The following is a 12801-nucleotide window of genomic DNA, read 5'->3' as shown; positions in this document are numbered from 1 at the left end:
CGGCGGCGGCGCAGAGCTCGCTGACAGCCGGCTGCGCGCCCCGCCGCTCCCACCGCGCGGCACACGCGCGCACACACCTCCCGCCCCGCCGCCGCCGCCGCCGCCTCCCGCCGCCGCGCGAACAAAGGGGGCGGGGGCCGACCCGGACACAGGCTCCGCCCCCGGGCCCGGCCGAGCCCGCTCCGGCCACGCCCCCCCTCGGGGCCACCAATAGAAGACCCGGACAGGCTCCGCCCCCGGGCCCGGCAGAGCCCGCTCCGGCCACGCCCCTCCTCGGGGCTACCAATAGAAGACCCGGACGGGCCCCTGGGGGCGGGACTTGCGCCTTTAAAGGGACCTCTTGGCTCGCGTCCGGGGGGTGGATAGCTTGGGGGGCGGGGGCGGGCCGGATGGGCGGGCGGCGGGCGGGATGGTGGAGCGGGGGGCAGCGGCACGCGCGGGTCTCCAGAAGCGGCGCGGCCCTCGAAGGCGCGGACCCGCAGCCTCGGCGGGACCCGACGCCGCCGAGAGGGCACGAGCCACAAGGTCACGCCGCGAGTGAGTGGCGGAGCCCGGGGAAGGGCCCTGGCCTCCCGGGCGGGGCCGAACCCGCTCCGCTCTCAACGCTGCTCACCCACCGCCGCCACCCGAGCGGTTCGTGCTTCCAAAAGGCCGGGACGGGCTTCCCTCCGGCCTTGGTTCCTGTAAACTCGCCGGTCTTTCTTGAAGGGGATTCTTTGCCTGAAGTAAATTCCCCCACCTCCGCCCAGCAACGTCTAGTGGATTCCCGGCCAGGCTCCTCGCCCAGACCGCCCCCCCCCCACCATCCACGGCTAGACCCCCAGCCCGTTAACCTTCCTGCCCCACGGGCCTTGGTTCACACTCTGCCCCTTGTGGCAGCGGTGGGGGGGGGGCGGGGTCAGAGGGTCAGTGTGGGCGGCCGGGCGCTGCCTTGGGAAGAGGAGGGAACAAAGGGGGACTCACAACCCTGGGCACCTGGGCAGAGAGGGTGGGCTGGGAAGCGGGTGGGAAGGGGAGGAGGAGGCCAGCAGCTGCCCCTCAGGCAGCAGGGATGGACGTAAGGACAAGGGGGTGGGGGGGGAGCCCTGGCCACTTGAATACAAGGCAGTGATGGAGGAGGAGACCATGGCTGTGAAATCACAATTCCCTTTCCAGTCCACCTCCCCTCCTTCTGAGCCGGGCTCCTCCCCACCCCCCCTAACGCCCAACATTGAGGCCATTCACGGGGTCCCCCACCAGCTGCCCTCCCTTCCCTCTCCTGGAAAGGGCCCAAGAGGAGGACCCAGCTGTACTTCCAGATGTGGGTGAGATCTCTGGGGGAGGGGAGGAAAGGGAGTCGGACTTCAAGCCTCTTGCATCACCCTCAGATGATGAAACCATGTCAGTGTGTGTGTGTGGGGGGGGTCCTAAGGATACATCTGTTGGTACCATCTTCCTCCCTCCCTCTACCCATACCCCCCCCCCACCACCCATACTGCTGCATCCAGGAGGTCTCTGTCTAGGAGATTTCCTAGGGTGAATCAACATATCTGTCCTTGTGTAAGTACCTGCAGAGTGGTGTTGGGCCAGGTCCTGCATCTCTGTGTGTGTGTGTGTGTGTGTGTGCCATGCCTGTGCACTGGCACTGGGGCTTGAACTCAAGGCCTGGGCACTGTTCTTAGCTTTTTTTGCTCACGGCTGATGCTCTACCACTTGAGCCACACAGCTCTACCATCAACATTTTAGTTGTGAATTGGAGATCCTGCTTTATCTCCCGTATTCTTGGAAACTAGACTCTGTTACTTGTTTTCAGTTTTGCAAGTGGGGAAGCTGAGTCTCACCCAGCATATCAGCAACAGACTCAAGGTTTGAACTCGTGTGTAGTTTTTGACTCCCCATGTTACCCCCAAACAAGAGCCTGTGACAAAGAAGCTAGGCCAGCCTAGGCTTTTCCTACAGTTATGGCCACTCCGGGCTTAGAACTGTCTGATAATCATGCTGCATTTTGCAAAGCTGCTCTCCTGCCGGACTTCTCTGGGGCCTGGTTTTAGCTTCTCGCCGGCAGGAGGTCCGTTCTGACTTCTGACAGTAAGTGACCCCGCTGACTCACAGTTCTACTGCTGGGAAATGCTGCCAAAGCCACTGCCCACCCCCTCTGCATCCTTCCAGGCCACAGGGCGTCTGGTCAGCACAGGCCAGGGGGGGCCCATGGGCTGTGAACTCAGGCTTCCTAGAAGTCAGGACATCGGGATGTCAGCTACCCCAGGCACCTCAGAAGCATGCTCTTGAGTGGCAGGGGGCCGCAGGGAAGCCCAGCATGTGCCCTATTTCTGGGCTTTGCTGCCCAGAGGGAGGAGCTAACTGGGCTGAGGCCACCTGGCGACCCCAGGTGGGAAAGAGGCTTACACTACAGCTTGGGGAGATTTGGGTTAGACAGATCAGAGGAAGCCTGGACAATCTCTGCTCTGTTCATGCCTGTCCAGCTTTAAGGAGCCTTTGCTTCCTCTCTGATTTGTTGCCACACCCTCTGTCCCCTCTCAGCTACCCTTTAATTCCCCTCCTTTCCATACTCTTATGTTCTCAGAATCAGCCGCTATGTTGTATATGTAGCCCTCAACACTCTCGGAAGATGCAATGCAAACACACACACACACACGGATGGGTCCTAAGTTCCTGGTTGGGCTAGAGTTAGAGCTTGAGCTCTTGTCTTGAGTCAAGCCCGCCCTGCCCCATTGCCCTCATCTTGGGGCCTCCATCATTTTCTCTTGACAGGAGCCGTGGGCGTCTGGGCATATGGGAACCTTGGGGGAAGTGTGGTCCCCTTGCAGCCAGGAAGCTCCCACGCTACTAAAATTCTCCAGCAGCAACTTGGGGCAGCCATCTGGTCCAGACCGCTCTCAGAAATATCCTAGTTCTCTACAGCAACCCTTTAGGAACAAATCAGAGCACGTAAAGGATGCCCCTCAGCCCTGGGAATGTCTCCACAGGTGCCCTGAGCTTGAGCCCTCCTTCTCTTTCTCTCCTTCAGGGTTATCACTGATTTACAAAATCTATATGAGCATCAATCTAAAGTAGTGATAGAAGATAGAGTTCCAGACCTTGGGTCCTGACCCCCAGCCCCACCCTGACAGCTGTGCTTGGGTCCAGGGGAAACAGGCCATAGCCCATCCTCTGGTAGATGTTCAGCCATGGCCTCCAATGTCTGCCCTGAGGCAGAGCCCAGTGCTGCCTACCAGCAGGAACTCAGAACCCCCGACTGGGCCCACTAGACTGCCAACTCAGGGTGTCTGAGTTCACGCACAGGCTCAGCCTTACTTCCTTTGTTGCAGAAGATAGACTCAGCCACAGAGGAAACCAGAGTTTGTTATAAATAGCAAGGAAGGGAGAGAACTGGTGTGGATTAACAGCATCCAACAGTCTTTGGTTTCAAACAATAATTAGGGTTTAATTAATGCTCTATGTCATTTTAAGCAAGGGAAGGGACTCTTCCCCCCCCCCCCCCCCGCCAGGCTGGCCTGTAACTCCCAATCCTTCTGCCTCCACTTGCAGAGTACTGGATTACAGATACATGCCACCGTGCCTGCATGCGTGTGTGTGTGTGTGTGTGTGTGTGTGTGTGTGTGTGTTGTTGGTACTGGGGCTTGAACTTGTGGTCTCAGTGCTGTCCCTTGCTTTTTTTGCTTAAGGTCAGTGCTCTACCACTTGAGCCACATCTCCACTTCCAAGGTTTTGGTGGTTCATTGGAGATCAAAGTCTTACAGACTTCCCTGCCCCAGCTGGCTTTGAATTTCCATCCTCGGCTCTCAGCCTTCTGAGTCGCTAGGATTAAGAGCCAGCCACGGATGCCTAGCTCATGCCTGGCTTCTAAACATTGAATCTTTATTTACCCTTCTACTTTGTGATGCTTTTAAACAGTATTAGAGCCAGAAGTAGGAGTAGGTATGGGAAATTCTAAATGCCACCAAATCCTAGACTTTGAACCCCCAGGCCAGTAGTCTGGCCCCTTTTTGGGGGGTGAGAAAATGGGGACCTAAAGAGGTGAAAGGACTTGTCCAAAGTTGCACAGAACAGCAAGGTAGGGAGAGGTAGGTCTCCATCTTCCCAGAGTAGTTTCCATGACAACACAATAGGACAAAAAAGCTAAAGAAAAAAAAATCTACTCTTGAGCCCTTAGTCAGTCTGGAGTCTGAGCAGAATAACAAGACAGCCCAGAAACTGAACTGTGGTCTTCTAAATCACAGAGATCTGGGTTCCGATCCCAGCCCTGCCACTTCCTAGCTATGTAGCACTGGATTGACGATGTCACCATGACAAGCAGGAGCTTCCCCGCCTCAAGACCGGAATAAGCCTGGTCCCCTCAACCCAGATGATTGCCAGGTTGTGATGGATTCTCCATCCTTTCTCTAATGGGTTCCTGTCTAACTGGACAGGCAGGTGGGTTTGTCAGAGTGAAAATCTTGAGAAGGAAACAGAAGTGCTGAAGGAGAGCAAGTAAAGCTAGTAGGGGCAGGCGGGTTCTTCATCCTCAGCCAACTCCACAATGCCTTGGGTGGCAGGACCGGGTGAGGATGGAGCTCTGGCATGCGGAACCCCATGGCCCAACTTCACTGGGGCCGCCCGGAAAGGGATCCTGTATTCACCCAGTGGTCACACTGGACTACAAGGGTTACATGAATTTCCTCATTTAGTCCTTATGAAGTAAACACTGTCACGGTCCTCACTTTGCAGAAGAGGAAGTGGGTTCAAAGGTCACTTAGCTGCAGTGGTAGTCGTTGGCTCTGTTCGCATGCTTCCGGTTCTCTGCCTTCCAGCACAGGGCGAGCCTGCTTGTCCCCACTCTTCTCGGAGGGCCGTGTGACTTTAGCCAATGAAATGTAGTGAAGTTGATACGTGTCACCTCTAAGTGAAGCTTAAGAGCCCCATCCCCCGTCCTGTGTATGTCCTTTGCAGACTGCAACTGAGGAATTGCCATTTATCATGGTATGCCAGGGAACTTGAGTGCTGTGTGTTGCCATGCTTTCTAACAGCCCTAGGAAAGGGCGGAGCCCCAATGCACAGCCCTGGGCTGTGGAGTGCTGAAGGTTAGAAGCATTTTTCCAAGACTACTTGCCTGCACACAGGTAGACGCTCAGGAGCCCTTTCTGGGTTCTGCTCTCCCGAGCTATTTGGAACCCCTCGAGGGCTTTGAACACAGGGCCTCAGGCTTGCAGTCATTCAGAACTGGTGTTCTACCACTTGAGTCACAGAGCCAGTTCTGCTTTTTCACTGGTTATTTGGAGATAAGTATCTAGTGGATTTGTCTTCCTGGGCTGGCTTTGAACCCTATCTTGAGATCTCAGCCTCCTGAGTGGCTAGGATTACAAGCATGAGCCACTGGTGCTGGTTAAGTGTGGCTTGGAGTCGAGTGGCTGTGCCGATCTGCTTCTCGAAGGGCCCTGAGCTGCTCTGAGCAGTCGTGGGAAATTCCGAGGGCCTTCTCTGTTAGTGCCGATCCCCTGATGAGGAATGGTTCCCATGTTGGGTGTCAGGAACCACCGTCACAGGAATCCCCAGCCCAGAGATTGATGCTATTTAAGCCACTTGCTCCTTTGGGACTCGGTTTACTCTTTTGTAAAGTGGAACCAGTACAAAGGGTGAGCGCAACTGCTCAGAGATCCCAGAGGAAGCCCATTCTGGATTGTGAGCGTGTCCTCTGAGCCACACGCAGGACAACAGCCACTGTTTCTGAACACTGAGGCATTGTGCTACGTGCTCCGACCCATGCCATAATGTACTGCCCTCAACAGCCCCAGGAAGTAGGCATGAGTATCCCATTAAAACAAAGCAGGGCAACAAGGTTGCCCCAGGTCCCGCTGTTACGTCGTGACACCTTAGAATCTCAAGTGAGCCGATGGCCAGTTTCATCCAGCTTAGATTCTCAGTGAGGGAGAGAGGGCCGCGCCTCGGCCTTGGCAGGTGCTGAGCTGAGTGCACGGAGCATCCTGAGAAGTCATCTGCTTCGTGTGTCCTTGCACCTACAGAGACCTGGACGCGAGCAACCTCAGCAGCTTTGTCCTGGCCCAAAGTAGAAATAACCCCACTATCCATCGGCAGCAGAGTAGATTCTGAAACCGATACCCACCCAGTGAAATACGACTCAGCAATCCAAGGGAGCGCAGGGCTGAGTGCAGCGGGGATGAATCTCAAGGTTAGTTGTGCTGAGTGGCAAAAGGCAGACCGAAAAGAGCACCTGCTGCACAACTCCATCGACATGCAAGGCAATCTAGAAAAGACAAACTATAAAATTAGAAGGTGGACCAGCAGTAGCTCGGCAGCAGGAGGAAGGGGGCAGCGGGTGGCGACGAGGTGGAAGGGTGAGTCGTGGGGAACCGTTTTTGAGTAGTGAGTGTTCTCTATTATCTTGGTGGTCATGGTCCCCTACGTGCATACATTCATCGAGACGAATCAAATCATATGCTTTGAGTGGGTGTGTGCGATTTACTCGATGTGAATTTTATCTCACCGAAGCCGCTTTTAGAAGCTTCCGTTTCTGCCCAGGTGGAAGTGAAGAGCGGTTGGTTCAGGAGTTACCCAGGGTCATGGGGGCAGGTCACTGCGGTCCGGGCCGCTGGGGGAGGCTCCTCCGCGCACTCTGTGGTCTGAGGCTCACCGAGAGACCACGGCCTGCCACCAGGGGCCAGTGGCAGGGAAATGGAGAGCACAGGAGATGGACATGGAATGAGCCAGAAAGTGGGAAGAAACGGGCAGGAGGCCAGGCTGAGAGAAAGAGACAAAAACCACAGGGGACAAGGGAGGAGGGGCACAGGAAATGTCACACCTAGTGAGTGGTTGCTGCAAACCTCCTGGCCAGGGCCCCAAAGAAGCCTCTTTGTCAATGCCACCCTTTGCTCTGGTCCAGTTCCTGAGTTCCATCTCCAGCCCCAAGCTATTGATTCTCAGTCTCCAAGGATACATCATTTCTTTGGATTTCAGTAGATATTTGGCCCCAGCCAGACCTCACAGAGCAAATTGCCGGCAAGTGAATACTTAATGCTTTAAAACACAGAGGGGAGGGGAGGGGAAGCATCCCCCTAGGTTCACTGTGACCGTGCCAGCTCCCCCAACAAGGCTGCCAGGCAGGGGCCGCCAGAGGAGGCCGGCACCCCAGGCAGCAGTGTGGGTTGTGTCTCATGGGAGCAAGTCAAAGGCCCCTTGACTAAGATGGTCCAGTTGGCCAAGTTCAGGGCATCGGTGTCATCCCCAGACAGAAGAGCCGCGTTGCCTTGAGCAGAATGTAGGGAATGAGCCAGGTCAAGTGAGCATGCAAACAGTATAAAAGGATTCCGCCCCACCCCACCCCCATCTCTTTAACTTTCAGAGTGAATTGGAGGATCCAAAAGGAAGGTCCAGACTGGGTGGAGCAAGAACTTAAGTCATAACCAAAATTAGAAAGAGCCTAGAGGAAAAAGCCCAGCCTCTGATTCCCATCTGCCCCTGCCCAGGCCAGAGGGGCAAACCGTAGTGGAAGTTAAGCCCCGAGTTGTCAGAATGAGTCCCAAAGCCAAGTGGTGGTGGCTTACATCTGTAATCCTAGCTACTGGGAAGGCTGAGATCTAAGGATCACAGTTCAAGGCCAAGCCAGGCGGGAAAGTCTGCAAAAACTCCAGCAATAAGTAATGCTGGACTTATGGCTCAAGGGCTCAAGATGAAAAAGTAAACAAGCCCCAAGTTCAAGTCCTGATGTTGGTCAGAAGGAAACAAAAAAGCTTCTGCTTGAATCTCCTCCGAGGAGACGGATATCCAGGCCAAAGACAACACGAAAGCCCCTCCAGGCCGAATCTGCTGAGTTCCTATCCACTTCATTGTGTGTGCTCTCTGAAAGCTGGGCTTCCTGGACTACAGGAAGGGCTCTGGTCAGTGGGAGACCTTCCCTGGAGCTGTAGGTGAAATGAGCAAATTGTTACTGTGTAACTCAGAACAGATAGAATACTGGCAATTTCAAATGATCCAGCGCATATTGACCTCCTGCATCTTTCCTTCCTCCCTCCCTGCCTTCCTCTCTCTCCCTCCCTGCTTCATTTCTTCTTTCCTTCCCTTTTTTCTTTGCTGAGGATACAAAGTCGATATTCAGGCCCTGTTCTTGAGAAACACTGTATAAAGAGAAGACACCCAACCAGCCCCTAATTAGGACACAGTGTATGAAAGGCATCTAGTAAGTTTACTTGGGGGGAATCAGAGAAGACTGAGGAAGGATGTTCCCAGGGGTGGTTGGAGGCTGAGGAACACATTCTGGGGCTCAGCAAGCAGAGTGTGGGGCTTGACTCTCAGGCCACGTTTGTCGAGGGATAGGTGGATATTGTCCTGGGCTCCTCACAGTAACACAAGAAGGAGTTTAGGAATGTTGTCCAGGTTCCTGTTAAGACCCCTGGCTTCACCATTTTGTGGCCAGGTGACGATTTAATTCACTTTGCTTTTCAGAACCTCAGTTTTCTCCTCCTATAAAAAGGATTTATGGGCTGGGAACGTGGCTTAGTGGTGGAGTGCTTGCCAAGATGCATGAAGCCCTGGGTTCCATTCCTCAGCACCACATAAAGAGAAAAAGACGAAGTGGCACTGTGGCTGAAGTGATAGAGTGTTAGCTTCGAGCAAAAAGAAGCCATGGACAGTGCTCAGGCCCTGAGTTTAAGCCCCAGGACTGACACACACACACACACACACACACACACACACACACACACACACACACACAGGATTTATGGCTCTTGGTTCCTTTCTCAGCACTGTGGAATTTCTTCTTCTGCTCATTTTGCTTTACACTAACCCCCAAACACTCCTCCTCCTCCTCCTCCTTCCCCCCCCTCCCCCTCCCCCTCATCCTCCTTTCAGTACCTACTTGGCATGCACAAGGCCCTGAAGTAAAAGATAAAATACAGCTGGGTGTCGGCTCACACCTAGAATCCTAGCTACTCACGAGGCTGAGTTCTATGGATCACGGTTCAAAGCTCACTCAGGCAAGAAAAGTCCGTGAGCCTCTTATCTCCAGTTAACCACCAGGAAAACAGGAGTGTGACTGTGACTCAAAGTGGTAGAATGTCAGCCTTGAGCAAAAGGGCTCAGGGACAGCCGCAACCAGGCCTTGAGTTCAAGCCCCAGGACAGACAAAAAAAAAACAAAAAAACAAAAAAACAAAAAACCAAGTCAGTAAGTAACTAAAATAAAAATAAACAATAAAATAAAAATCCCGGGAGGAACAGGCTCCGATTTGGTCCTGGGCGAGAAGCAGGTCTCTCTGCTCTGAGGAGGGGCTGGAGCCCACTCTCTTTGGCCTTCCTTGTGCCTTCCAGATGGAGGGGCCCCCCAAGGCCTGTGCACATTGCCTTGTGCACCAGTGACATCCACGCCCCTTCTGGCAGCACCCCTACCCAGCTGCTGGCCCCCAAGTCTTCGGGGAGCTGACACACACTGCTTCTGGCCAGTGCCCCCAAGTGACAGGAGGTAGCCCCACCTGTGCCCACGGTACCCCAGGCTCTGTTGGGGGGCCCTGCTGAGAGGAGCATCTGTCTGATTTGCCCACTCAATCCCTCTCCATCCCCACCTCCATCCTTGGCTTGATTTGGACAGCCTGGTGGCTCTGCTAGGACACAGCCACTCAGTCGAGTGAAGGCTGGAGAGGCAGCACTCAGACTGAAGACAGATAACAGAGGAACCGGCCTGGAAGTTCTCAAAAGCCTGAGGGCCTCATAGAAAGGAAAGGGATCCAGAACCTGTGTCTACCTCGATATAGCTGTCAGCCAGGGAGAGAAAGCATCAATGTGACCAATTAAACAACAGTTAGGGCTGGGAACGTGGCCTAGTGGTAGAGTGCTTGCCTCGTAAACAACAGTTCAAGAAATGGAGTCTGATTACTAAACTTCTTGCTTATCTCCCCCATCTTGGCCCATTTATAGGAGCTGTGTGGACTCAGGCAAGTTACTTGTCCTCTCTGTGACTTATTTGCTAAATCAGGATGATGACACCTTTCTTAAATATAAGGAAACTGAATAAGTGAGTGCATGCAAAACTGTTAGAATAGGACCTATGTGTCATTAGTGTTCTATAGGTTATTAATAGATGATCGGGTCACTCTTATAAATTAATAGGAGATGATCGGGTCACTCTTATAAATTACTCTTAAACAATCTTCCAGCAGATGAGGTATAGGCCCAGAAAGTTGCAATTCTTTTGTATGTGTGTGTGCAGGTCCTGGGGCTTGAACTCAAGGCCTAGGTATTGTCCCTTAACCTTTTCACTCAAGGCTGATGCTCTACTACTTGAGCCATGGCTCTACTTCAGCGTGCTCTCTCTCTCTCTCTCTCTCTCTGTGGTTAATTGGAGATAAGATTCTCTCAGATTTTTGTGCCTCAGTTGGCTTGGAACCTAAATCCCGAGCTCTCAGCCTCCAGAGTAACTAGGATTACAGGTAGGAGCCATCAGCGCCCGGAGCGAAATTGCTCATTCTTATCTCCGGTGGAGAAGAGTCCTTGGAGTGAAACCTGGTGAAAGGGAAGGCCAGCTGGTGGGCCGGCTGCAGGCAGCTTCTCCACCCAGCTCCCCGAGGCCTCTACACGTGGCCAAGGTGGCTGAGGGTTCAGGGATGACTGGGTGACACTGGGCACCAAGTCTGCCTGGGGCAGGAGCCACGCCTCTTCATGCCTTCCTGTATTGAAGCAACAGCTGCGGAGCCACCAGTGAGTCGTGAGCCCTGGAAGGTGGCTGTGACCAACGGCACAGCTGCAGCTTTTGTGGGGCTCAGTGGGGGTAAACAGCAGTTACCACCAGGCTTCCATCCGTGCTGGAGAAGGATGGTGCGCTCAAGTCTGGCCAGGCCACAGCCTGAGTGGAAGTGCTGGGGAAAGCTTTGTGCAGGCCCTAAGAGCAAAATGGGGATGGGTGGGGTCAGCTGAGGCAGTAGACTCCCTCTCCCCGGAGAGCAGTAAGGAAGCTTCAAGTTGGAACACTTGTGAGGTGACAGGAAATTCAGGAGGTCTGGGACGTGGTGGGGGAGGGGAGAAGGGGGTAAGAATCTGAAAGGGGAGGGGAGGGGGCAGAGGGCAGAGGGCAGGCTGTGTGGGAAGGAGACACGGCGGGGGGCGGGGGCGGGGGGTAGAAGCAGAAATGGAGACAAGGGAGCAACGGAAAGGGTGACATTGTCCAAAAAGAAATGTGCTCATTACCTGACTTAAGAAATTGTAACCCCTCTGGACATCACCTTAATAATAATTAAAAAAAAATCTATTAATAAGAAAAAGAAATGGCGACAAGGAGACAACCTACAGGAGAAGTTTGGCCCTCGGTAATGGAAATGAGCGGGCCAATGGGTGGATAGATTATAGAGAGGTAGATGATAGATTATAGGTAGATAGAGATAGATTATAGAGGTAGATGGCAGATTATAGATAGAGATAGATTACAGAGAGGTCGATGATAGATGCTGGCTGACAGGTGGATTGGTAAGCAGATGGTAGATGGAGAGGCCACAGATAGAGACGTGGCGGGGAAAGACAGTATGGCTGCAGGCTCTGGAAGCCAGAAGCACCTAGAATATATTACATGCAGATAGAAGGAGCCAGCAGAGCGGCAGGAAGGAGGGAGAATGGAGGGGGCAGGGCCGGATGGGAAGAGAATGTGGCTGATGGAGGGGCTGGCTTTTGTCCACAGGGTTCAGAAGGGAAGGAGGAGATGGGTTTGTCTTTGTCGTGGGCAGGGCAAGCAGTCCCCTTCCTGTGCCTCTGTTTTCCCCTTCTAGAACCTGGATTCTCTACCTGTCACAAGGTGAGATGGATATTGTGTTTGAGGGCACTCTGTGAATGTGTGTTCAGCCCCCTGGCTGGAGGAGGATCGGTTATGGTGTGGCTAAGCAAAGCCATGGAGCCGGCAGATCTGCGATGACCACAGCCATAAACCAGCTCACCGAGGCCTCCGAGGCCTCGGGGCTGTGCTGGCCATGGGCTCATAGCCTCAAAGAAGGTTGGCTGTGGGGTGGCCAGGGTGTGGGGGTGCTGCTTAGGCCACGGGTCACTCCACAGTGGGCCTGATCCTGAACTTTCAGAAGAACCCCAAGGAAAAGGGAATGGAGGGGAGAGAGAGAGAGAGAGAGAGAGAGAGAGAGAGAGAGAGAGAGAGAGAGAGAGAGAGAGAGAGAGAGAGGAGAGAGAGGGGGATGGAGAGAGAGAGAGAGAGAGGGGAAAGACAAGCAGAGGCTAGGTACGGGTATCACAGACTGGGTGATTTTAATGTCTGCTAGTGGGCGTGGCCTTGTGACAGACGGCCCGTTTTTGCATGACCTTCGAAGTTGCATCCAATCAGGCTTCTTGCTGGTGAGGGGCGGGGCCTGTCGTGCCTCAGCACACACTCCTAGCTTTTGGAGATGGTGGTTCCTGACCACCCTGCTCAGCTCTGCCTCTGGCTGCCTAGAGGGAGGGCAGGTGCTGTGTGGGGTGAGTCCTTCTCCACTACGGCCCCTCTCGCCCCTTGGTCATGCCAGTTCTAAGCCCGTGGCCATTCTGAACAGACTTCACAGCCCAGGAGGAATCAGGGCCTCCTGGGAGCCCTGCGGTTGACTGAGGCTACCCAGGGAAGCTTGGCGGCTCCGGCCTCCCGGCACGCTGGACGTGCCCTCCCGGGACTCCCGTTCTCTCAGTAGCTCTGTAGCTGCCGCCTCCACCTCCTCTGGCTCCATCTGGCAGGCATCGGCCAGGGCCTGGCCTGTGGCCACCACAAAGTTAGCATCTGCTGCCAAGGAGTCCAGGCCTCCTCGGATCAGGGCCTGTGGGAGGAGAGGAGGCTGGGTGGGCTCCTCGGGGG

At 54.4% G+C, this 12801-nt stretch overlaps 1 protein-coding gene across 1 annotated transcript in view; it reads right to left on the bottom strand.

Moving 5' to 3' along the window:
• Positions 1-12202: 12202 nt before the first annotated feature.
• The window catches only part of Cacna1s (calcium voltage-gated channel subunit alpha1 S), a 63362-nt gene continuing 62763 nt past the window's right edge, over positions 12203-12801 (bottom strand). Inside the window, 1 exon segment of the mRNA XM_048358252.1 lies at positions 12203-12763. Within this exon segment, the coding sequence (XP_048214209.1) occupies positions 12512-12763 (252 nt within the window). The 3' untranslated portion in view covers positions 12203-12511.

This window comes from Perognathus longimembris, chromosome 11 (assembly GCF_023159225.1).
Source record: "Perognathus longimembris pacificus isolate PPM17 chromosome 11, ASM2315922v1, whole genome shotgun sequence".
In the NCBI taxonomy this organism is placed as follows: domain Eukaryota; kingdom Metazoa; phylum Chordata; class Mammalia; order Rodentia; family Heteromyidae; genus Perognathus; species Perognathus longimembris.
This window is presented reverse-complemented; position numbering and strand designations above follow the sequence as displayed.